Source organism: Bombina bombina, chromosome 9 (assembly GCF_027579735.1).
Source record: "Bombina bombina isolate aBomBom1 chromosome 9, aBomBom1.pri, whole genome shotgun sequence".
Classification (NCBI taxonomy): Eukaryota; Metazoa; Chordata; class Amphibia; order Anura; family Bombinatoridae; genus Bombina; species Bombina bombina.
In genome coordinates, this window is record NC_069507.1 from 70429910 (window position 1) to 70457236 (window position 27327).

General features: G+C 36.8%; 1 protein-coding gene across 5 annotated transcripts in view; it reads right to left on the reverse strand.

The window, feature by feature from the left end:
- Positions 1 to 211: 211 nt before the first annotated feature.
- STAMBPL1 (STAM binding protein like 1) overlaps positions 212 to 27327 on the reverse strand; it is a 118564-nt gene continuing 91448 nt past the window's right edge. For all 5 annotated transcript variants that reach the window (XM_053692209.1, XM_053692205.1, XM_053692207.1 and 2 more), the window contains 6 exons: positions 20269 to 20611; positions 16942 to 17066; positions 6796 to 6933; positions 4137 to 4249; positions 2650 to 2749; positions 212 to 542 (listed from right to left, as the gene is read on the reverse strand). In XM_053692209.1, coding sequence (XP_053548184.1) covers positions 486 to 542; positions 2650 to 2749; positions 4137 to 4249; positions 6796 to 6933; positions 16942 to 17066; positions 20269 to 20611 — 876 coding nt within the window. In that variant the 3' untranslated portion in view covers positions 212 to 485. The remainder of the gene's footprint in view (positions 543 to 2649; positions 2750 to 4136; positions 4250 to 6795; positions 6934 to 16941; positions 17067 to 20268; positions 20612 to 27327) is intronic.

Here is a 27327-nt window from a genome sequence, read left to right on the forward strand (position 1 = left end):
TTTCTAAGCCGTTGAAGGTTGCCTCTTATCTCAGTGCATTTTGACAGTTTTCACAGTTAGACAGCACTAGTTCATGTGTGCCATATATATATAACATTGTGTTCACTACCATAGAGTTATTTATGAGTCTGACTCTGCATTGATTGTCTAAAATGATTGTTTAACAAGAAAACAAAGACAATTGAACAGTACAGTAAAAATGAAGCCAGGCTTGTTTGTTAAATGATTATTTTTTTAATCCCAGGCCTCTCCGTTGTTGTTCTACATACACATAAACAAGATGGTACAAGTTTGCTTTAGTAGCCTGTATTGTCACAGAAATTAATCATCTCAAAATGTGTAGGAGCAATAAATATGAAATCATAACATTTAAAATGTATAAATTAGAAAAATTCACTAGTTATTTCTGGAAATGGTGTAAGAAAATTGGCAGACACATTCTAATCCAACTGTCCATGGGCAAGAACTGTGCTCAGCAGTCATTATCACCTGAGATCCAATACGGTAATTGCTGTTTCTTTTACAATCACATGTTTGCAGGTCTGAAATAGAAAGAAAGAATCTGTTATATAGAAACGGGAGCATAGATAAAATACAATGCATTTATCAGTGTAAACATTAAAGTTAAAGGGACAGGAAACCCAACATTTGCTTTCATCATTTGGAGAGAACATATGATTTTGAACAACTTTCCAATTTACTGCTATTATCAAATTTGCTTTATTCTCTTGTTATCCTTTGTTGAAGGAGCAGCATTGCACTACTGGCAGCTAGCTGAACCCATATAGTTAGGTAATCACAAGAGACACATGTGTGCAGACACCAATCAGCAACTAGTTCCCACTAGTGTAGGATATGTGCATATTCTTTTTCAAAAAGGGATATCAAGAGAACAAAGCACATTTGAAAATTGAAGTGAATTTAAAAAAAAAAAGTGTCTTAAAATGACATGCTCTGTGTTAAAGGGATAGGAAAGTCAAATTTAAACTTGCAAGAAAAACAAACAGTTGCCTGCTTAATTAAACACTTAAAAGGGACATTGTACTGTACAATTTACTCCCCTTTAATGTATTCTCAAAAGTCCTTTTAACCTACCGGAGAATATTAAATTGTTTACAAATAGCTACTTTGCCTTTATTTTGTCATTTGAAATGGTTGATTTTGTCTGTTGAAATCTCCCATTGGGAGGTTGTTCCCAGTGCTTGGAAAACAATGAGGTCTTTTATTTATTTTATTGCATATGAAATAGCTGTTTTTGCCGATTAAAGAGATTCCATTGTTCTCAAGATCATAAAAAGCAAAAAACAATGTGTTAAACCTTATAAACAGCGTAGCTATCTCCCACAAATAGGTGATAGCCTAACCTCTAGAATGAAATATGGAAATAGGGGTAAATGCCTTTCTGGCGCTTCTTCCCTTTACCCCTAGTTCTCAAGAACATGCCATATAAATTGGCCGAGCCTGCAGAAATAGCAGACCTCCTAATCTTATCTATCACTCTATACATTAAGGCCTTCTTTTCTTGTCCCTCTCTCTGTACTCTATGGCCAATACTTAGAAAAAGCAATTGTTATTACCTATCTTTCCACAACCCAATTGGGAACTTGATTGCTGCTTGTTGTCTCTTGTTTACATATCTTTTCTACAGAGAATACTGAAGTATTCATATATTCAGTATAGGTGGTGAACAGTACACATAAATGCAAAACAGCAACGTACATTGAGTTTTTAGTGCACGTGAAGACAGGGATTCTGCCAAAGTCCCCCAATCACAATGTTACAGAGTTAATGTCCACAGCACATTTAATTCTTTTCTTTGTCTTTATTTGGATACAAACATCAAAATAAGCGACGTTTCGGGTAAATTAACCATTATTCATGGTTGTACAAAAAGCATGAATAAGGGTTAATTTACCCGAAACGTTGCTTATTTTGATATCAGTATCCAAATAAAGACAAAGAAAAGAATTAAATGTGCTGTGGACATTAACTCTGTAACGCGGTGAACAGTACAGGCAAAATTAGCAATTTTAAAAGACAAAATAAAGGTAAAAGCTGTTTCTAAACAATTTTACTCACTAATAGCCAAAATCATTAATTGGGACCATAATGAAGTTGAGTGCTAAGTATTGGAAAGAAATGAGAAAAAAGCCTTTGTATACAGAGAGAGATAAGATAATTGCTGTTCCGGGAGCCTCAGACCATTTAAATGGGCCTACTCTTGGGAATAATGCAGTTTTAATTAGCATATAGCTTGTTAAACCAGCTATTTGATTTGCAGCATTTAGATGATACGGACCTTGCTCATTAGCCTCTTTAGGGAACGTGGGACAATCACAATAGTTTTACACAAAAGCAAGAGGTGTTTAACACCTTTACGACAGATGACAATGTGCACATTGGCCGTCTGTAGAATTTACAGGATTTAACAGAACAAGTCTTAAGGACAGCAGAAATATCGCTGTGAAGCCGCTGTTGGAAAGACCTGCGCTGGTAAAGCCCAGGAAGACCCTTGCAACAATTTGTTGTCAAAGGGTTAATGTCATTTTCAATATACTATAGTAAAATATCAGACTATACCATGTCAAAAACCTATTACATTATTTGCACAACAAGTGACAAGAAGGCAATACAGATATGGTCACTTACACTAAACTGCCTGGGATCTTTGCTGTGTGGGTGAAAGCCCTTCTTTTTACATCCAGATACTTCCAGCATTCCGGCACTAGTCAGGCGAAATATCCCCGTGCTACACAGCAAAGCAAGACACAGAATAATGACAGTTATGGTTGACAGTTTCATTGGGAACACCTGCATCAGCACTCAAAATGCAAGCAATTTTATAAAAAGGTAACACCCCCCCCCCCCCATGAACCTAGCTCCGCAAATTTCAGTTTGAATAAAAAAAAAAAATTATAAAAGAATTATATATGAATGTTAAAATGTACACTTTTATTTTTTCTTTAAAAGGGTTTTGCTAAATGATTTTCATTCTATACAGATTTTGAAATAAACAGAGAGCAAAGTGGGCCGTGGCGGGACAGAAGTTCACTGCTTGATAGGGACAACGCCACAGCTCTTCTATTGGTAGACAACAGACAAGTGTATTTGGTGATTCACTATATAAACAAATATGGCTGCAGCAGCAGGAAGCGGCAATCAAGCAATTTTTCCACTGGATTATTTTGCCACTGGAACACACACACAAAGGGCTAGATTACAAGTGGAGCGCTAATTTATCGCACACCAGTAAACAGGCAAATTTGCCCACACAATAAATAACCTCTGGTTAATTTTGAAAAAATATCCCACAAATGTCCCCAAAATAAAGTGTGAGGTCCTTTTCTGTTTAACAATTTAATCGTAGCATCTTTTTTTTTTGGTTTTTAAACGCACAAAGCAGTTTGAAGGGTTTAAAGTGTGCGGTATTAGAGAGAAAAAAATGCCACTGAAAACTACCTTTACGTTGCCGTATATGGGGACTGTGTTATTCCTATAAATTTTTATATATACAGTATATATATATGTATATGCTTATATATTTATGTGTTAATATGTGTATATACACATATAAACACATAAATATATATGTATATAGTCATATACATATATAATTACACTTTGCTGCCCATCACTAAACGACTTACCCCCTACGCTGCGCTAGGTTCTCTGCTGTGTCTAATTGGAGCCTATGAAAGCCCACTATCATGAGCGCAAAGTTTCCCTGCAAAGCAAATGCAGGTGCGTTCGCATTGAGCCTAACTTGTAATACAAGCGCACATTTGTGTGTGCCAGTATTAGTGAGTGGAGCACAAATATCGCACTTGCGTAAGCGCAATTTTGCGCTCCACTCATAATCTAGGCCAAAGCTAGACAATGACACACCCCACAGTATAAGAACATCCTATTTTTTGTTGTGGTTCAAAAAATAAAAAAAATAAATTAATACATTTTAAAATGTATTTTTTTTAAATGGGACAAAATGAAAAAAATAGCTGTGATCCCTTTAGAGGTTCAGAGGAACTTGCCCATACACATAAGGAACTAATATTACAGTGCACATTTGTCATAAGGTTGTGACTTCTAAAACACAATGTAAAGCAGCAATAACGGATATCAGCACACAAAAAACTTACTCGTTGTGCTTTGGAGAGCACACAATAGCGATGGCTTCTGGTAGCATGAGCTGATAGGAGCAGTGAGTGTGAAGATCAACGCTGGATAAGAAAGCAGTCTGTGTCGGATGCGTCTACAAAAGGATTGATAGGTTCTTTAGAAATGTGCTGGAGATTGAAAATGACATATTGTACATGTGATCAGGACATAAAGCCAAAATGGTTGTTTCATGATCCAGATAGAAAATACAATTTTAAGCAACTTTCCAATTTACTTCTATTATCAAATTTGTGTAATTCTCGTGGCATCCTTTGTTGAAAAGTAGGGAGGTGCTCAGGAGCGTGCACGTGCAGTTTTGCAAGAAAGCTATAAATTAACAAGAATATCATGAGAACAAAGCAAATAGAAGTAAATTGGAAACAGTTTCAAATTTGCATGCTCTGTCTGAATCATGAAGGAAAAATGTTGGGTTTCAGGTCCCTTTAAAAAGGACAGTAAAGTCAAAATTAAAACTGTATTGATTCAGATAGTGTCAACAATTTTAAAACAGTTTACAATTTACTTCTTATCTACTGGTGATTGGTGGCTGCAAATTGTGCTTCTTGTCCTTCGCTCACCAGATGTGTTCAGCTAGCTCCCAGTAGTGCATTGCTGCTCCTTCAAAGGATACCAAGGAGAATGAATTTGAAAATAGAAGTAAATTGGAAAGTTGTTTAAAATTGTTTTATCTGAAATTATGGGTTTCAGGTCTCTAAAATTACAGCAACATCTTGTAAACAAATACATTGAACAAATATTCTAAATCCATTTGGATCATTATTTTACACTGTGACGGTGGTGTATTTTGCTGCCCTAGGCCTGGATGATCTGCTGCCTCACCCTATCCCGACAATTTTTGCTCATATTTGCCTCATATATATATTGGACAACTGGAGGCCAGAAATGTATGGGATGGTTAAGCACCCCCCCCCACCCCCCACACTAGACAACCAGGCATAATTAAAGGGACAGTCTACCATAGAATTGTTATTGTTTTAAAAGATAGATAATCCCTTTATTACCCATTTCCCAGTTTTGCAAAACCAACACAGTTATATTAATATACGTTTTACCTCTGTGATTACCATGTATCTGGGAACCTTCTTCCAGCCCCCTGATCACATGACTGTGACTGTTCATTATCTATTGTCTTAAATTTAGCATTGTTTTGTGCTAAATCTTAAATAACCCCCTGTGCCTGAACAGAGTGTTATCTATATGGCCCACGTGTACTTTCTGTCTCTTTGTATTGAAAAGAGATTTAAAAAGAATGTGATAAGAGGCAGACTTCAAAGGCTTAGAAATTAGCATATGAGCCTACCTATGTTTAGTTAAAACTAAGAATACCAAGAGAAAAAAGCAAATTTGATGATAAAAGTAAATTGGAAAGTTGATTAAAATTAAAAGTCTTATCTGAATAATACATGTTTAATTTATACTAGACTGTCCCTTTAAAACATGAAATCAAGTAGACTGTCCCTTTAACTCTGAAAGCTGTGGCATCTCCGCTATCCCCAGAGTGCATTGTGCGTGCAGGATGAAGAACTCTAACCCCACAACACTCTACACAGTGCCTGGTTGATAATTTCAGGAGCTTGTTTATATCTGTATCTGACTACAACAAATACGGTAAGACAAACAATAATACTTTAAGGGACATAAAAGTGCATAATGTGTTAGAGCATTTTATTATTGCCCTATTGCTTGTGCTGTATATAACTGTTTAACCCCTGTAAATGGATTAAACACATAGTTTAAATCAGCTACAGAGCAGCAATTTAATACTGTGATCTAGCTGAACACATCTGGAAAACCAATGGCAAAAGGCAAATGTGTGTAGTCACCAATCACCAGCTAAGCTCCCAGTAGTACACTGCTGCTCCTGAGCTGACCTAGGTATTATTTACAACAAAGGATACCAAGCGAACAAATTATATATGATAATAGACAAACTGATAAATCTCCTTAAATGATATGCGCTATATGAACCAAGACTTTTAAGTCTCTTCATTAGGCTTTTAAAGGGGCGTGTCTCTTGACTGCAAAGTAATGCACATTTTGCCAACAAAAACATGTATTCTGCATCAAGATCTTTTGCAACTGCAATTCTTAAAGGGCTATTATAGTCCAAATAGTAACAAAGTAGTGTATGTAATTTTAAGACTATCAACCCTAGGCTTCTGTGCATTTAACCCCAACAAAGGGTTTTCTGCATGGGACCATCAGTACTCTGCAAGTCCCAAGTGGTGCTTCTACTAGTGCAGGGTCGATAGTCTTAAAATTCCATGCTCTAATGGATTACAGCATGTCATTTTTTTACTATTATGTCCCTTTAATAGCTGATATACATAGGTATTTCCTTACCAATGACCTCACCCTTTAAATGAAGCTTCCCCCCCAACAACCAAAGATATAAAATGTGGCAACTATACATATAAAAATAATTTATAACACTCTCACATCTTACAAAAAAATAAAAGTTAAGAGATTTTATGTAGCACACTTATTTGTCTTTTGCCATACAAGGTCAGCTTTATAATATAGGCGCTCTTACCTAGAAACACATCTCAATCTAATCAAAAAGAATTACAAAGTGGAATGGACTAATTCTCTTTTATCATAGATGTAATTCTCACATACATGAATCCATCCCAGAGTTAGCAGGTCATGTTGGTCCTGCACGCTGAATAACTCCTCCACGTTCTCCATATCGCAGTAATCCGGTCCTGCAGACTGCTTTGGTACGATTACATGGGTGATCAGGAATTCATTGTGGGTCTGCAGATTAAACATAAATCAAAATAGTCTATCAGGATCACAGCAGAAAACCCCAATAAAGAATGCAAAAAGCTCCCACAAGAGAAGAAACCATAATATATAAATTCATAGCATACATCAACAAACGGATATTAGACAGTAAAAAAAACACTAGATATAACAATGTATTGAAAGCAAATAGCCTAAGCATAGTATGCAGATAAATGGTTTTAAAATGAAGGAGTTGATTACATTCCTGTAAAAAAAAAAAAAAAAAAAAAAAAGTTAATCTAGTTCAACATTAAAGGGACATGAAACCCACATTTGTTCATGATTCAGATAGAGCATACAATTTTAAAGGGACAGTGTGCAATTGTTTTCCACTTAATGAGTTTCCAGTGATATGTTATACCAGTTGCATAGTATAAAATGTATGTGGAATTGCTCATTTAGGTTTATTTTTTCTATGTGAAATAGCCATTTATGATAGTTGAAACCAAAACCCATTTTAATAAGCTGAGCTTTTAGGGAGAACAGGCACATTTAGATAAGCCTGCCCAGAGGGCAGTCCATGTTTAAAAAATACAAACCCCCAAGCTAAAATTAAAAAAAAATTAAAAAAAAAAGTAAAATTTCAGAAAAAAAATCAACAAAGCTATCCAAAATAAAAAATTTAAACCTAAACTAATATGCCTATAAAAATAAAAAAGCCTCACAAAAGAAAAACACCCCTAATCTAAACTACCAATAGCCCTTAAAAGGACATTTTGTAGGGCATTGCCCTAAGTTAAACAGCTCTTTTACTTAAAAAAAACATACCAATTACCCCTAATAGTAAAAAAAACCCCACCCAACCAACCCCCCCCCCAATAAAAAAACTTAAACTATCCATTGCCCCTAAAGGGGCTTTTGTATGGGCATTGCCCTTAAAAGGGCATTCAGCTCTTCCACTGCCCTTAAAAAGGTAATCAGCTCCTTTACAGCCCAATAAATCCCTAATGTTAAAAAAAAATAAAAATAAAAAATCAATGGGTAGTTTAGGTTTTTTTAGTGGTTTTTTTTTTATTTTGGGGGGTTTGGTTGGTGGGGGTTTTTTTACTGTTAGGGGGGACTTAGTATTTTTTAAATGTAAAAGAGCTGTTTAACTTAGGGCAATGCCCTACAAAATGCCCTTTTAAGGGCTATTGGTAGTTTAGATTAGGGTTTTTTTTTTATTTTGGGGGGCTTTTTATTTTCATAGGGATTAGGTTTAATTTTTTTTTTTTTTTTATAAATTTTGTTTATTTTTCTGTAATTTTAGAAAAAAAAATTGTAATTTAATGTTAGGTTTTATTTAAGTGTTGGGGGTGTTGGTTTAGGGGGCTTAGTAATTAAATTAGTTATTTGTGTTGTGGGGGGTTGGCGGTTTAGGAGTTAAAAAGTTAATTTGGTTTATTGCGATGTGGGGGTTTGGCGGTTTAGGGGTTAATAGGTTAATTAGGTTTATTGCCGTGTTCAGGGTTGGCGGTTTAGGGGTTAATATTTTAATTCTGTTATTTGCGGATTAGGGGTTATTTACTTTATTATTTTGCGATGTTGGCAGTTTTGGTGTTTGTAAATAGTTTTTTGTTGTTGTCCTTAGCAGAAAAGACCGATAAGGGTGAAACCTTGGTTTCAATCTGGCAGCGCCCATTAATTTACAGAAACTGTGGGGAGAGGAATTCAATAAATGTGCAGAGGTATTTATTTTTTTAATGTAAAACAGGAAACATGAATAATGAATGTATATTTCAATGTTTTATTTTCCTTAAACCTTTTACAAAGATTAAAAATGCTGAGTTTACACAATATCATTAATAGTATCTAAATTGAGAATATTTAGGTTTAAAAACATGAATCTAAAGAGGGTATCATTTTCATGATATCTGAACTAGAACACAGGCGACGTAATCATCTGATGGGTGAGAGCAGGTTAGTAACCATGGTTACTGATTAGATGATTATTTCACATATGCTCTAGTTCAGATAGCATGAAAATCTAGCCTGTTAGGGGTCGCAGGGACTAGAGTTGAGAAACACTGCATAAGACTAATTAAACAAAAATTACAGATAACGGTAGAAAAAAGGATTCATTTCATATATTTTAATATAAATTGAAACCAGGTTGTCACACAAAAATGACAAAACGTCATACGGTTTTTACACAGTTATAACCTTGTATATGCAATGTTACAAACTTTTATATGTTTTTTAACCCATACAAAAACATAATTTATGTAAGAACTTACCTGATAAATTCATTTATTTCATAATGGCAAGAGTCCATGAGCTAGTGACGTATGGGATAAACATTCCCACCAGGAGGGGCAAAGTTTCCCAAACCTCAAAATACCTATAAATACACCTCCCACCACACACTTCAGTTTAACGTATAGCCAAGTAGTGAGGTGTAAAAAAGCATAAAAAAAGAGAAAATAATGGAAAATAATATTGTGCTTTTATACAAAAAAATATAACCACCAAAAACAGGATGGGCCTCATGGACTCTTGCTATTATAAAAGAAATTAATTTATCAGGTAAGTTCTTACATAAATTATGTTTTCTTTCATGTAAATGGCAAGAGTCCATGAGCTAGTGACATATGGGATAAAATACCCAAGATGTGGAAGTCCACAGAAGAGTCACTAGAGAGTAAGGGATAAAATAAAAAACAGCTATTTCCGCTGAGAAATTAAATCCAAAAAAATAAGTTCTTCTTATAAACAGAAGAATCAAACAGAGACAGCTGCCTGAAGAACTTTTCTACCAAAGACTGCTTCAGAAGAAGCAAAAACATCGAAATGATAAATTTAGTAAATGTATGCAAAGAAGACCAAGTTGCTGCTTTGCAAATCTGATCAACTGAAGCTTCATTCTTAAAAGCCAAAGAAGTGGCAACTGATCTAGTAGAATGAGCTGTAATACTCTGAGGCGGAGACTGTCCCTCCTCCAAATAAGCCTTGTGAATCAAAAGCTTTAACCAAGATGCCAAAGAAATGGCAGAGGCTTTCTGACCTTTCCTAGAACCAGAAAAAACAAATAGACTAGAAGTCTTCCTTATATCATTAGTAGCCTCAACATAGCATTTCAAAGCCCTTACCACATCCAAAGAGTGTAACGATTTTTCCAGCGAATTCTTAGGATTCGGACACAAGGAAGGAGCAACAATTACCCTACTAATGTTGTTAGAATTCACAACCTTAGGAAGAAATTTAAACGAAGTCCATAAAACTGCCTTCTCCTGATGGAAAATCAGAAAAGGAGACTCACAAGAGAGAGCAGACAATTCAGAAACTCTTCTAGCAGAAGAGATAGCCAAAAGGAACAATACTTTCCATGAAAGAAGTTTTATATCCAAAGAATGCATAGGCTCAAAAGGAGGAGGAGCCTGCAAACCCTTCAAAACCAAATTAACACTCCATGGAGGAGAAATTGACTTAATAACAGGCTTGATACGGATCAAAGTCTGAACAAAACAGTGAATATCAGGAAGTTTAGCAATCTTTCTATGAAATAAAACAGAAAAAGAACAGATTTGTCCCTTCAAAGTACTTGCAAACAAACCTTTATCCAAACTGTCCTGAAGAAACTGTAAAATTCTAGGAATTCTAAAAGAATGCCAAGAGAATTTATGAGAAGAACACCATAAAATATAGGTTTTCCAAACCCGATAATAAATCTTCCTTGAAACAGACTTGCAAGCCTGCAATATAGTATTGATCACTGAGTCAGAGAATCCTCCATGGCTAAGCACTAAACGTCCAATTTCCATACCTTCAAATTTAGAGATTTGAGATCCTGATGGAAAAATGGCTCTAAAGGAAGTGACCAAGGTTGGCAACTGGACATCCGGACAAGATCTGCATACCAAAACCTGTAAGGCCATGCTGGTGCTATCAGAAACACATGCAATTGTTCCATTAGGATCTTGGAGATCACCATTGGAAGAAGAACTAGAGGCTTTAAAATATAAGCAAGTTGGTAAGACCAAGGAACTGCTAACGCATCCACAATCTCTGCCTGAGGATCCCTGGACCTGGAAAGGTATCTGGGAAGTTTCCTGTTTAGATGGGAAGCCATCAGATCTTTTTCTGGCAGACCCCACATCTGTACAATCTGAAAAAACATATCTGGATGAAGAGACCACTCCCCAGGATGCAAAGTCTGACGGCTGAGATAATCCGCTTCCCAATTGTCTACACCTGGGATATGAATCGCAGAAATTAGACAAGAGTTGGATTCCGCCCAAGAAAGTATCCGTGATACTGCTTTCATTGCTAAAGGACTGTGAGTCCCTCCCTGATGATTGACATATGCCACAATTGTGATATTGTCTGTCTGAAAGCGAATGAAAAGTTCTCTCTTTAATAGAGGCCAAGCCTGAAGAGCCCTGAAAATATCACAGAGTTCTAAGATATTGATTGGTAACCTCGCCTCTAGAGGATTCCAAACCCCTTGTGCTGTCAGAGACCCCCAGACAGCTCCCCAACCTGAAAGACTTGCATCTGTTGAGACTACAGTCCAGGAAGGACGAACAAAAGAGTCCCCTTGAATAATACTATGATGGTCTAACCACCAAGTCAGAGAGAGTAGAATGCTGGGATTTAAGAATATAAATTGTGATATCAGAGTATAATCCCCGCACCATTGATTCAGAATGCAAAGCTGCAGAGGTCTCATATGAAAACGAGCAAAGGGGACAGCGTCCGATGCTGCAGTCATAATACCTAAAACTTCCATGCACATAGCCACTGAAGGGAATGATTGAGACTGAAGGTTTCGACAGGCTGAAACACACTTCATTTGTCTCTTGTCTGTTAAAGACAGAGTCATGGACACTGAATCTATCTGGAAACCTAAAAAGGTGACCCTTGTTTGAGGAATCAAGAAACTCTTTGGTAAACTGATCCTCCAACCATGTCTTTGAAGAAACAACACTAGTTCATTTGTGTGAGATTCTGCTAAATGAAAAGATTGAGCCAGTACAAAGATATCGCCCAAATAAGGAAACACCGCAAATACCCTGCTCTCTGATTACAGATAGAAAGGCACCGAGAACCTTCGAAAAGATTCTTAGAGCTATCGCTAGGCCAAATGGAAGAGCGACAAATTGGTAATGCTTCTCTAGAAAAGAGAATCTCTGATAGTGATCTGGATGAATCGAAATGTGAAGATAAGCGTCCTGTAAGTCTATTGCAGACATGTAATGACCTTGCTGAACAAAAAGGCAGAATAGTCCTTATAGTCACCATCTTGAAAGTTGGGACCCTTACAAAATGATCAAAAAAATTCAGATCCAGAACTGATCTGAATGAATTTTCTTTCTTTGGGACAATGAATAGATTTTAATAAAAACCCAGACCCTGTTCCTGAAGCGGAACTGGTATAATCACAGCTGAAAGCTCCAGATCTGAGACACACTTCAGAAAAGCCTGAGCTTTCACAGGATTTGTTGGAACATGAGAGAAAGAATCTTCTCACAGGAGGTCTTATTCTGAAACCTATATGATACCCTTGAGAGACAATGCTCTGAATCCACTGATTTTGAACAGAATCTGGCCAAATTTATTGAAATAATTTCAATCTGTCCCCCACCAGTTGAACTGGAGAGGACCGCACCTTCATGCAGACTTGGGGGCTGGCTTTGGCTTATTATAAGGTTTGATTTATTCCAACTTGAAGATGGCTTCCAATTGGAACCAGAGTTCTTAGGTGAAGGAGTGGTTTTCTGTTCTCTATTCTGACGAAAGGAACAAAATCGATTAGAAGCTTTAGACTTACCCTTAGACTTTTTATCTTGGGGCAAAAAAACTCCCTTCCCCCCAGTGAAAGTGGAAATAATAGAATCCAACTGAGAACCAAATAAATTATTACCCTGAAAAGACAGAGATAGTAATCTAGATTTAGATACTATGTCAGCATTCCATGATTTAAGCCATAAAGCTCTTCTAGCTAGAATAGCTAAAGACCTAGATTTAACATCAATCTTGATGATATCAAAAATAGCATCACAGATAAAATGATTAGCATGTTGAAGCAAATGAATAATGCTAGACAAATCAGAATCGGTTTCCAACCGGAAATGACGCAACTCGCGTCATAACAATCGCAACTTCGTGCCAAATAACCTAACATCAATAAAGACGCAGGAAATTACGAAACTTGCAACACTATAGACGCAAATTTGTGCCAAAAATTACGCAATGAATAACAGCATTTTGAGCCCTCGCAAGCCTAGATTTGCCTTCGAAATTTAAGGAAAAACAAGTCAAATTGGAAAAAAAGTCTAAACCCAGGTAAGAAAATATTTTAAAAAAAAAAACTTCCTCAAACATGATTCTCATACTGAAACTGCTAGACTGCAAAGGGAAATACACATAGACCTGACTCATGGCAAATAAGAGTAAATACATATATTTAAAACTTTATATTAATACATAAAGCGCCAACCATAGCTGAGAGTGTCTTAAATAATGATACATTCTTACCGAAGACACCCATTCACATATAGCAGACAGCCAAACCAGTACTGAAAACTATAAGCAGAGGAAATGGTATAAGAGGTATATCGTCGATCTGAAAAGGGAGGTAGGAGATGAATCCCTACGACCAATAACAGAGAACCCTTGAAAAGATTTCCCATGAGTGAAACCATAAAAATCAACCGGCAATACTCTCTTCACATCCCTCTGACAAACACTGTAGGAATTGGGCTTCAGAATGCTTAGAAGCGTTTATCATAGAAGAAATCATCAAAATCAAGCACAAACTTACTTCACCACCTCCATAGGAGGCAAAGTTTGTAAAACTGAAGTATGTGTGTGGTGGAAGGTGTATTTATAGGCATTTTGAGGTTTGGGAAACTTTGTCCCTCCTGGTAGGAATGTATATCCCATACGTCACTAGCTCATGGACTCTTGCCATTTACATGAAATAGAATTTTTCTATTTCGAGTAATGCATAATTTGAATATTAAATTTAAAGGGATATTATACACTGGATTTTTCTTTGCATAAATGTTTTGTAGATGATCCATTTATATAGCCCATACAGTTTTTTTTAGTTTTTTTGTAAATGTATAGTTTTGCTTATTTTTAAATAACATTGCTCTGATTTTCAGATTCCTAACCAAGCCCCAAAGTTTTAGGAGAATACCGACATATACCTACTCCAGCTTGATTCCATTTGTGTAAACAGTCTTTTCACATGCATAGGAAGGGGGAGGGGGGACTGTCTGCTATTTCCCCACTTGCAGTGTGTGTTCCAGCTACCTTTTTAACAGAGCTAAACTGGGAGCTTCTAAGTAAGTTTTTAAACTGTTTTATACTGGATTTTTATATCGGTATCTATGCATATTATTCTTTATAGTAGTGTCTATTACATGCAGATATATGAAAATTGATGTATACTGTTGCCACGGATACCAGGCTGCCAAGGCTACTCCCCTACTACCTGGCTCACTATTTTTTACATCAGTTTTGGCCCTTTCATGACTTACAGGATCTCCCAAACTTTTCCTGTTTCTTGTTTTGCCGTTTGTACCTCCTCATGGAAGAGCTGGTCGCTTGCCACCTGACAACTTTCCGGCTGGCCGGGCTCCTGGAACAACTGGCCGGCCGGATTACCCCGGACGCCCGCTGACCTTTACCATGGGTCGTTCCAGCGGCCCTTTGTCCCACAGCTCTACTCTTTTGGGGAATGGTACCCCTTAGGGAGGGTAAAAGGTGGGGTAATTGCCAGAAGGGAGCCCCCTGGGAACTTGGGGTTTCGGACCCCCCTCTACAGCCCTACTCCCCCTGGCTTGCCCGGTGTACCTTTGATCCACTGCCACTCCAGCCCCCAACGACAGATCATGTTGCTTTTTGGACCCGGAGTTCTCCATTGGTACCCGGGTATAGCTGTCGTTCCCTAGAGATCACCCCGAAACCACCAACTCTGTGTTGCGGAGACTGTATGGGACTATGGATGCTATGGGGGGTGCTAGTCTGTCTGGAGGGGCAGGAATGGCGGGAAACCTGGGGTCAGTTAAGACCCTTATCATGATGAGCTGGGTGTATTTAAGTGTGTGTGTTTTGCAATAAAGTCCGTTCGTGTTTCACCTGAATACTGGTTTTGTCTGGTTATTCGAGTGGGCTCTGGCTATAATCACTTTTTCCAGCTCAATAGCTACAAGTTCCAGGTACAGGAAGGACCCTCTTGGCGGAGCTACCTAGTCAGAGTAGCCGGTGTCCATCACAACTGTCCCTTTAAAGAGGGCATTAGACATACCATTACATTAAACGAATGTTAGAATGTTATACAAATGTTAATTTTAAACGAATGAACAAATGCGTTAAAATTAGTTTCAGTTTTCAAATGTTGCAATACATTTGACCATTCCTACTCATTATACAAAGCCAACCACGGAGGTCTTTACATGTAGCCCTCGGGAGTGAATGCCGCCATCTTTTTTCCTAAGAATCTGCACACAACTTAATGGGATGTGTGACTTCACAGCTCTGTGTACACGCTGTCTTTACACAGAGCGGTTGTAACGTGACGCTTCATTTATGAGCACAGAAGGGAAAAGTGCAGAGCCATGAATTGCCCTTGAGATCCTTATGCGCACACGTTGACAAATTCTAGCATTGCGCATGTGATAGCGAGCGTGCATTTTAGAATTATGCATTCAGCTCATTTACATATCAGCTACGATTAGTGATTGCGGCTTCCTCATTACAGGGAGTTCAGCCAGGGAAAATCTAGCTGAAGACAATGGGGGAGTAATATAGCATAAAACATAAGTAATATCTCTATAAGGATTGAGAAAAATTAAAACACAGAATTATTATTTAAAGTACAATTAACTGTTTGGCCAATTCTGATTATCATAAGTTTCATGACCCTTTAATGTGCAATTAGGAACTTATTATTATTATGTTATTATATAACATACAGAAGCATTTTTATGTGCTTTTCATGCAAAGTATTAATTTATTTTTGTGAAATATGCTTCCATATGTGTAAAGTACACGCGTTTTTGTTTTTTTTAACAGACACTAATACACAGATATGGCTTGACCTATATGGACATGCACAGACAGAAAAACGTCTATTCACAAAGTGCATCTTTTTGAACATTGTGTGTCAGAGGTCAAGGTGGTTACATCAAATCTGGAAAAGTTTAGTGAAAAGCGTCAATACAAAGCTATATGCTTTGCTAAAAGGTGAGTTGAAATAGTTAAGTGACTGCTGTACAAGTATCCATGCTTCTTATTTTAAACATTTTAAATGGGACAGTAATTACAAGATTATTTCAACAGGCTTGCAATACATTAACATACTAGGGGATTATGAAAACATTTTAAATGCATTAACACCTACAGTTATTTGCAGGAGTTGTTACTGGAGTAGACAAGGCTAGCCACATAGATAGATATTTTGCCAACATAATGACTGGGGGCTTATCTCTGCAGAGACCAATTATCTGGCAGGGTAGAGCTTGTGAAGTTTTCAGTATGCACTTCCAATTCTCACAAATGGAAGACTTTTTTTCAGAATTAAATCACAGGTAAGAAAGGAGAAAAAAAAAGTTGTTTTACTATGCAAAATTACAAATTTTCTAACAATCTCAAAGTGTATTGCCTTTTTAAGTTTATCATGAGAAATATAGATGTTTCTATTTAAATATTAACCCCTATACACCGTTAGGACAATCTGTCGTCATAACAGAGCTGTGTTTAAACGCCTTAAGGACGACATGGAATGTCCTACCTTTTTTGGCATCCTGCTCCCTTCCTGTTTTTAGGCAATAGAAAATCCGACGGTGGGGCGTGTTTAGCATCATAGGCAGACCCTCATGATCGGATCCCAGCTTTGAAATCATCTGATCGCATCGACGATCATGCTATTTTCTTTTAAATGTTTACATCAGAACTTTGTTCTGATCTCAATACTTGTCCTCATCCTGTAGGGGTTAAAATCTATTCAATTCCTAGAAAAAAAAAATTAAAACAAATGCGTCGCCTTACCAGTTTACCACAAAGAATTCCACAAGTCTCAATTCCGCGGGTTGTGTTATCGGCAGCCAGTTGCAGAAATTTATGTGAAAGGTCAATGGGCAAAACAACAAGTCGGAGGCCTTCCACAATTTCATCTAATGGAAATAAATAAAAAAATGCATCACTAGTTGTGGACAGTAAAAAAGTCAGACAGGATTTTGTGTGCATCCATTATATCAATAAAGCTTTAAAACAGGCACAGAAACTACATAAAATAATGGCACAGCGTAACAGGTATAGCTACTGAATACATGTTTTGTATGGCTTGTAGAAGATATTTATTCTTAAGAAAAATGCAGCATACCTCAAGAACTACTATATAAGTTTTGCGCAAGTAATCATTAGCATAGTGAAAAAAAAACAGATAAGTATGAGGGCTCACAATGTTAGATGACGAAGAAATGTTTCTATTACCATTTCTCAGGGTGCTCACCTGCATATTAGAATAAGTTAACCCTTTGTTAAGAGAGAGGCTTTTCTGCTTATAAATGAGGGGTTTCTCTCCCCCCCCCCAGGACATAAATGGGGGATGGGGGATCTGTTATTGCCCTCCTCAACCGCAATCAAACACCATATTCAATTGTGGGTTAATCCTTAGTTCACTGTGAGGATGAGTGGGTTAATGTTGGTGTGTATGTAATAACTTGATGCCTAATCCCCGCCCACTATGATGCTATGTTATTTACACATTATGGACTAGATTAAAAGTGGAGAGCTACTGTAAGCACGGGTCCCGATAACCAATGTGTGACCATGCTACCTTGCGCTCGTACAACAAGTTAAAAGTAAACGCGTTTGCTCGAGCGCAAACTAAATTTGTGCTCCTCGGGTTTGCATGAGTGAAAACCTAGCATAAAGTGTAAGGGTAAAAAAGTGCACCAAACACAACATAAATACATCAAAATAAGTGTTTCATTCATATATACACTATCTGATAAAAATTATATAAATATTACATTTTATTTTCTAAGGGTTAAAAAGGTACATGGTATATGATAAGGTGTTTGAATAGAAAGGCAATATTGCATATATATATATATATATATATATATATAGTCAGTGGATGACTAGATGTGTTCAGCTAGCTCCCAGTACTGAACTGCTGCTCCTTCAAAAATGGATACCAAGAGAATTTCAGCTCTCTTTAAAAACATTTTCTTATTTTCTTCCCTTACTGGTGTCGGTTTCTTAAAAGGGACATGAAACCCAACATTTTCTTTCATGATTTAGATAGAGCATTCAGTTTTAAACAACTTTCTATTATCTAATTTGCTTCATTCATGCATTGTGTGGCTGTAGGTTATGGACCCAGAGAGGAAGAGACCTTGACATAGTCCTGGGCCTATAACCATTAGGTCAAATGCTGTAACTCACTCTTCCATTTGCTTTTAATCTAGCTGTGTGCTTGCAAGAGAGTGCCAGACTTTCTATATGATGTGTTAATAATTTTGTTTAGTAATTTTCTCAATGGGATTTGCACCCAGGCTGGTCTGGGGTTAACAACCCGAGTCCCTAAAAGCTGTGCAGTTGTCTATGAGTGCCAGTGAGCACCCAGGACTGTGAGTTTTGCATAGTCAATAGATGTGTACCCAGTATGTATGTATGTATGTACATACACACACACATACATATTTTATATATATATACATACATACATAAATATATATATATATATATATATATATATATATATATATATATATATACACACATATATATTATATTGAATCACTGCTTGATGAAAACAACTTTATCAAGCAGTGATTCAACCAACTCCCAGCTGATGAGTGGCAATAATCACGAAACAGCTGTCCTGGGATTGGTCTGAATCACTATACTACCCCTAGCTAAGCTTAGAAGCTGTGTAATGCGGCGATGCTATGGTGTAAAGCAGTGCTTTCCAAACTGTGTGTCGGGACACACTAGTGTGTCGGCAGCAGTGTGTAGGTGTGTCCCTGCTTCAGCACTAATTTCTTTTAATTTACATTTAAAAAAATAAATAAAAATATTTTGGTTTCCTACTTTTCCGCCTGCCTGCTACGCATATCACATGGTTGACACGATTGATACCTAGCGGGTCACAGATCATCTTAACCAATTGGCGCAGCTCAGTGGGAACTGAAACTATTCCCATTGGCGGCTTTGGCGGCACATTGGCTCCTGACTGCACGTGTAGTCTCCTTAATTGGCTTGTGACTGCATGTGTAGTCAGTGAGTGGAACAGCAGTGTGTTTGCAGCATGGGCAGTAGTCCCCACGGAGCTCTGAGGGCGGCAGCTTAAACGCTGAGCTGAAGTCAGAGGGTTTTTTTTGCAGCTAGCTCCCAGTAGTGCATTGCTGCTCCTGATATCTGGATAGGAAGTGGAAGCTTAAAAATGCTTGATGATGAAATGTGAGTACCTTTATCTAATATTCTACCAAATATTCAGAAATTGTGTTCATCCCATCAACCTCATAAATCAAATTAAAATAGTAAGTAGCTATTGGTGTGTTATTAAACTTTTTTTTTAATACTTGCACATACATACTGTTACTTGTAAATACATATTATTATTATTATTATTATTATTATATAATTTATGTATGTGTCCGTATATTTTAAAACATGTTAGTTTAACCTCTTTTTTGCTAGTACAACTGAATTAATTACCGTGCCGCAAAATTATGTAGGTCTAAAAAGTGTGTCACCAACATGAAAAGTTTGGAAAGCTCTGGTGTAAAGGGAAGTCTGCCTTAAAAAGCAGGCTAGAAGTAAAAAAGTGAGTCATTGTGAACCTCATTTGCATATCTCACCCAGAATCCTTTGCTGCATTGGAAACAGTGTAATCAGAGAGTTTCTGGGGTAAAAGCAAGTCTTCTGACTTGTCTAGATTTGTAAATGGTTTACACGATGAGTTATTTCTACTATATATATATATATATATATATATATATATATATATATATATATATATATATATATACACACACACACACATACACACATATACATACATACATATACAAACACACTCAAAATCATTACACAGGGAAGCATGCATATTATTACTAAGTTACCTTGGAGGGGGGAGCCCTCTGTTTGAAGCAATATATAACATTGCTACAAACATGTGCCATATAGTGATCAAGACCAGTGCACGCTCCGGAGTCTATCTAGGTATGCCCTGCGACAAAGAGAGCAAGGCAATGTGATGCAAGTTGTTGTTTTTTATTGCATGCCCTATCTAAATCATAAAAGCTTCATTTTGAATTTCATGCCTCTTTTAAAGGTATTGTGAGCAAATGTACCAGCACTTACTCTGCACAGCACTTAAGGAAGCTGCTGCTTTTAATGCCCTATTTACAGGGGGTGACTGTCCAGTACAGATGGCTGCGTCATTCCTTACGGCCTTTCCCGCGACTTTAGTTTTAGGAGAGTTAATGCAAGTCATCATGCTGCCGTCGATTTGCTCAGGCACCTTGGAAGTCTCTTTATTTTTCTGCTGATCTCGCACTAAGTCCTGTTTCCGGAGTTGGTCTTCAAAAAATGTAAACTGCTCAGATGCTATCTGCTGCTGTCGAAGTTGAGCGATGCGTTTCTTTTCTGCTTCTATGAGCTGTTGCTGCTCCAGTTTCTTAAGGCATTCTGCTTTCTTTTTGTTCTGGAAAAAATAAAACGTAACGCTTGGAATAAAGTGTAATAAAGAGCAAATCAATCTATGCAAAATCATTTAAGAGTTTAAAAGGTTATTGTCACATTGCACTTGTTATCTATTTTTAATATTTCAAGACAAAATAAAGAACTTAAAGGGACATTCTAATGCAAACAATCATATAGGTAAAATCCCACTTGGCAGCCACTACAGACTACAGCTCCTGAAGAGGACATAGCCAGTGGTTGGCGGCTACATCAGTATGCCACCCCTAAGTATCATAATACCTGCAATACACTGTGGCTCCTGAGTGGAACTTTAGCTTTGTGTTTAACCTGTTTACAGCTTATTTTACTGTAATTTTTTCCAAGTACTATGTTATAACAGAACACTCAAAGAATAAACCCAGAAATCATATTAGTACTATTTTAAATTTACACAATCTACAAATTCAAAAATATAATTTAAAACACAAAATAAAAATGACCAGAATAACATATATACAATCTCACAAAAACATAGTTACTGTATTAATAAATGTTAAAATCATTATGCACTATTATAGGTAAGTTACAAAAAAAGTAAGTCCTTTCAATAAGAAGAAAAACCTTAAAGGGACATTCCGGTCAAAATTTAAATGCACATAGATGAATGACATCTTTGAATAGAAACATATTTGCAATATACACGTACTCGCAAAAATGCTTCTAGTAAAAGTTATTACTATTTTAGTTTAGTTTTGAAAATGGCTTAATGTAGCTTAATGAGTAAAAAAGTGGCCAAATGTTAATCAACTGCTGCATAATTTTGCATAACCCAAGATTTCCACAATCCAAGCCAATCCTAGAAGTTTCATTGATTTTGGTGTCCCACAAGGCAAATGAGTGACATTAAGCTTGTTTTTTGGGGAGCTTAATGGGGCTTAACGTACAAAATTGAATTTAGATGTTCACCAATTTCCCCCAAACTTCCCACAATACATTAATCTATCTTTTCAAACATATTCTGAAGATTTCAGGAAATTTGATAAAACATACCAAAAGTTATTCACATTTAACTATTTTTTTACAATCCTAAAACATTTCATGTGAGCAGCTTAATGTAAAAAGAGTTTAATTTACCAAAATTCGCCTAAACATCAATCAATTGCCTTGAAACTTGGCACAAATCAGTTTGTCACTTTACAAACCTATCCTAGAAGTTTCATGGATTTTGGTTTCCCACAAGGCAAATGAGTGACATTAAAGGGACACCAAACCCAATTTTTTTCTTTCGTGATTCAGATAGAGCATGCAATTTTAAGCAACTTTTTAATTTACTCCTATTATCAATTTTTCTTTGTTCTCTTGCTATCTTTATTTGAAAAAGAAAGTCCAGAACCTTGGACAGCACTTGTTTATTGGTGGATGAATGTATCCACCAATCAGCAAGAACAACCCAGGTTGTTCACCAAAATGGGCCGGCATTTAAACTTACATTCTTGCTTTTCAAATAAAGATACCAAGAGAATGAAGAACATTTGCTAATAGGAGTAAATTAGAAAGTTGCTTAAAATTGCATGCTCTATCTGAAACACAAAAGAAAAAAATTGGGTTCAGTGTCCCTTTCCCCCAAACTTCACACAATACATTAATCTATCTATTCAAAGATATTCTGAAAATTTCAGGACATTTGATAAAATATAAAATAGGTTGCATTCGCCGGCATCAATACGCTCGCCTAACATCGCCGCCGCGGATCTCAATACAGTCTCCATATTTAAACGTCAAAAACACGCGCACCAAGTACGGGGCAATGAGCATCAGACTGTTGTTAACTAGCAGTCATCGATCTCGCGTCTATTCGGCTTTTTCCCAACTTTATTTATACCATTTCACTAAAGGCCGCCACTATACTAAAATGTTTAACCCCTATCCCGCCACTCCCTGACACCGCTGCAACCTAAATAAACGTATTAACCCCTATCCCGCCACTCCCCGACCCCGCCGCAACATAAACTTATTAACCCCTAAACCTCTGGCCTCCGACATCACCACCACTAACAAAACCTATTAACCCCTAAACCGTCAGCCCCCCACATCGCAAAAAAACTAAATTAAGCTATTAACCCCTAAACCTAACAACCCCTTAAAGGGACACTAAACCCAAATTTTTTCTTTAATGATTCAGATAGAGCATGCAATTTTAAGCAACTTTCTAATTTACTCCTACTATCATTTTTTATTCATTCTCTTGCTATCTTTATTTAAAAAGTAGGAATTTAAAGCTTAGGAGCCAGCCCATTTTAGGTTCAGCACCATGGATAGCGCTTGGTATTGGTGGATACAGTTAGCAAACCAATAAGCAAGCATAACCCAGGTTCTCAACCAAAAATGGGTCGGCTCTTAAGCTTTACATTCCTGCTTTGTAAATAAAGATAGCAAGAGAATGAAGAAAAATTGATTATAGGAGTAAATTAGAAAGTTGCTTAAAATTGCATGCTCCGAGTCATTAAAGAAAAAAATGGGTTTAGTGTTCCTTTAACTTCAAATTAAAATTACAACATCCCTATCTTCAAATAAATTAAAAAATTACCTGCAGAATTAAAATAAACTAATTTTAAACTATTAATTAACCTACCCTAACTTTTATACTAAAATTAAATTAAACTACCAATTAAATAAACTAAATTACATATTAAAAAAAACCTAACCCTACTAAAATTATTTAAATATACAATTAATCATTATTACAAAGTCGTAAAGTACAAAAAAAACACAAAATTACGAAAAATAACAAACCAAATTATCAAAATAAAAAAGCCCCCCCAAAATAAAGATAAAAACCCTAGCCTACAATAAACTACCAATGCCCTTAAAAGGGCCTTTTGTGGGGCATTGCCCCAAAGATAAAAAAAACTATCTAAAATAACCTAAGATAGTCATTGCCCTGAAAATGGCATTTGTATGGGCATTGCCCTTAAAGGGCATTTAGCTCTTTTACTGCCCAGACCCTAATCTAAAAATAAAACCCACCCAAAAAAACCTTAAAAAAAAACCTAAACACTAACCCCCGACGATCCAGTTACAGTTCTTGAAGTCCCGCTTGAAGGATCTATCCAGTCGGCGAAGTCCTTATCCAGACATCAAGAAGTCTTCATCCATGTGGCAAGAAGTCTTCATCTAGACAGTATCTTCTATCTTCATCCATCAGGCCCGGAGCGGGTTCATCCTGAAGACATCCGGCGCGGAGCATCCTCTTCATACGGTTGCTGCCATACACTGGAACTTCAATGCAAGTGACGCCATCAAAGCTGGCGTCCCTTGCATTCCTATTGGCTGAAAGATTTCTATCAGTAAATAGGAATTAAAGCTTCTAAAATCCTATTGGCTGTTCCAATCAGCCAATAGAATGAGAGGCTAAACATATTGGCTAATTGGAACAGCCAATAGGATGAGAGCTCAATCCTATTGGCTGATTGGAACAGCCAATAGGACTTTATCAGCTTTAATTCATATTGGCTGATATAAATCTTTCAGCCAATAGGAATGCAAGGGACGCCATCTTTGATGGTGTCACTTGCATTGAAGTTCCAGTGTACGGCGGCAACCGCATGAAGAGGATGCTCCACGCCGAATGTCTTCAGGATGGACCTGCTCCGCGCTGGATGGATGAAGATACCGTCTGGATAAAGACTTCGCCGGCTGGATGAAGATCGAAAAGGCCGCCAGGATGAAGACTTCGCCGGCTGGATGAATCCTTCAAGCGGGACTTCAATAACTAAGTGTATCGTCGGGGGTTAGTGTTAGGTTTTTTTAAGTTTTTTTTGGGTGGGTTTTTATTTTAGCTTAGGGTTTGGGCTTTTCATAAAAGAGCTGATTGCCCTTTTCAGGGCATGGCAAAAGAGCTAAATTCCCTTTTAAGGGCAATGCCCATACAAATGCCTTTTTCAATGCATTGGTTAGCTTAGGTTATTTTAGATAGTTATTTTATTTGGGGGAGTTGGTTGGGTGGGTGGTGGGTTTTACTGTTGGAGGGGTTGCTTGTATTATTTTTTTTTTACAGGTAAAAGAGCTGATATCTTTGGGGCAATGCCCCACAAAAGGCCCTTTTAAGGGCCATTGGTAGTTTATTGTAGGCTAGGGTATTTTTTATTTTGGGGGGCTTTTTTTGATAGGGCTATTAGATTAGGTGTAAAAAAAATATTTTTGATAATTTGGTTTGTTATTTTTCGTAATTTAGGGTTTGGTTTTTTTTGGCAACTTAGTGTTTGGGTTTTTTTGGACTTTAGGACTTTGTAATAATGTTTAATTGTATATTTAATTTTAGTAGGGTTAGGTTTTTTAATATGTAATTTAGTTTATTTAATTGGTAGTTTAATGTAATTTTAGTATAATAGTTAAGGTAGGTTAATTAATAGTTTAAAATTAGTTTATTTTAATTCTACAGGTAAGTTAATTTATATTAAGATAGGGATGTTGTAATTTTAATTTAAAGTTAAGGGGTTGTTAGGTTTAGGGGTTAACAGCTTAATTTAGTTTTTTGTGATGTGGGGGGCTGACGGTTTAGGGGTTAATAGGTTTAGTTAGTGGTGGTGATGTGGAAGGCCAGAGGTTTAGGGGTTAATAAGTTTATTTAGGTTGCGGCGGTGTCGGGGAGCGGCGGGATGGGGGTTAATAACTTTATTATGTTGCGGCGATGTCGGGGATGGCATATTAGGGGTGTTTAGACTCAGGGTTTATGTTAGGGTATAAACTGTAACTGGATCGTCGGGGGTTAGTGTTAGTTTTTTTTTTTTAAAGTTTTTTTGGGTGGGTTGGTTTTATTTTTAGATTAGGGTCTCGGCAGTAAAAGAGCTAAATGCCCTTTAAGGGCAATGCCCATACAAATGCCATTTTCAGGGCAATGGGTAGCTTAGGTTATTTTAGATAGTTTTTTTTATCTTTGGGGCAATGCCCCACAAAAGGCCCTTTTAAGGGCATTGGTAGTTTATTGTAGGATAGGGTTTTTATCTTTATTTTGGGGGGGCTTTTTTATTTTGATAGGGCTATTAGATTAGGTGTAAAAAAAATATTTTTGATAATTTGGTTTGTTATTTTTCGTAATTTTGTGGTTTTTTTGTACTTTACGACTTTGTAATAATGATTAATTGTATATTTAAATAATTTTAGTAGGGTAGTTTAATTTAATTTTAGTATAAAATTTAGGGAAGGTTAATTAATAGTTTAAAATTAGTTTATTTTAATTCTGCAGGTAATGTTTAATTTATTTGAAGATTGATTGCATCAGCCAATAGGATTTTTTCACCTTTAATTCTGATTGGCTGATAGAATTCAATCAGCCAATCGGAATTCAAGGGACGCCATCTTGGATGACGTCATTTAAAGGAGAATTCATTGGTCAAGAAGACGTCGATTGAAGAGGATGCTCCGCGCCGGATGACTTGAAGATGGACCCGCACCGCGCCGGATGGATGAAGATAGAAGATGCCGTCTGGATGAAGACTTCTGCCCGGCTGGATGAAGACTTCTGCCGCTTTGTTGAGGATGGATGTCGGGTCTTCAAAAACTGTAAGTGGATCTTCGGGGGTTAGTGTTAGTTTTTTTTAAAGGGTTTATTGGGTGGGTTTTATTTTTAGATTAGGCTTTGGGCGGAAAAAGAGCTAAATGCCCTTTTAAGGGCAATGCCCATCCAAATGAACTTTTCAAGGCAATGGGTAACTTAGGTTAGGTTTTATTTTACAGGTCAATATCTATTTATTTTAGCTAGGTAGTTATTAAATAGTTAATAACTATTTAGTAACTATTCTACCTAGTTAAAATAAATACAAACTTGCCTGCAAAATAAAAATAAACCCTAAGCTAGCTACAATGTAACTATTAGTTATATTGTAGCTAGCTTAGGGTTTATTTTACAGGTAAGTATTTAGTTTTAAATAGGAATTATTTAGTTATTAATAGTAGGGTTTTTTTAGATTTATTTTAATTACATTAAAGTTAGTGGGTGTTAGGGTTAGACTTAGGGTTAGGTTTAGGGGTTAATAAATCTAGTATAGTGGTGGCGACGTTGGGGGTGGCAGATTAGGGGTTAATAAATTTAGGTAGGTGGTGGCTATGTTAGGTGCGGCAGATTAGGGGTTAATATTTAACTAGTGTTTGCCATGTGGGAGTACGGCGGTTTAGGGGTTAATATGTTTATTCTAGTGGCAGCGATGTCTGGAGCGGCAGATTAGGGGATAATTCTTTTATTTTAGTGTTTGCAATGCGGGAGGGCCTCGGTTTAGGGGTTAATAGGTAGTTTATGGGTGTTAGTGTACTTTTTAGCACTTTAGTTATGAGTTTTATGTTACAGCTTTGTAGCGTAAAACTCATAACTACTGACTTTCAGTTTTCTGTATGAATCTTGAAGTTTTAGGGTGTACCGCTCACCTTTTGGCCTCCCAGGCAGACTCGTAATACCGGCGCAAAGGAAGTCCCATTGAAAAAAGGACTTTTTGAAAGCTGCGGTAGTTACGTTGCGTTATGGCCAAAAAAGTGTGTGGTGCCCCTAAACCTGCAAGACTCATAATACCAGCGGTAGTGAAAAAGAGCCTTAACGCTGCTCACTCATACCGCAAAACTCGTAATCTAGTCGTAAGTTATTACCATATAGTACAAGCACCTTAGGCTCTGTGCAGTGCTGTGTTTAAAATGCTGGTGCACAGTGCATACTTATATACTCTTTTGAAACAGCTATAGCTTTTGTTA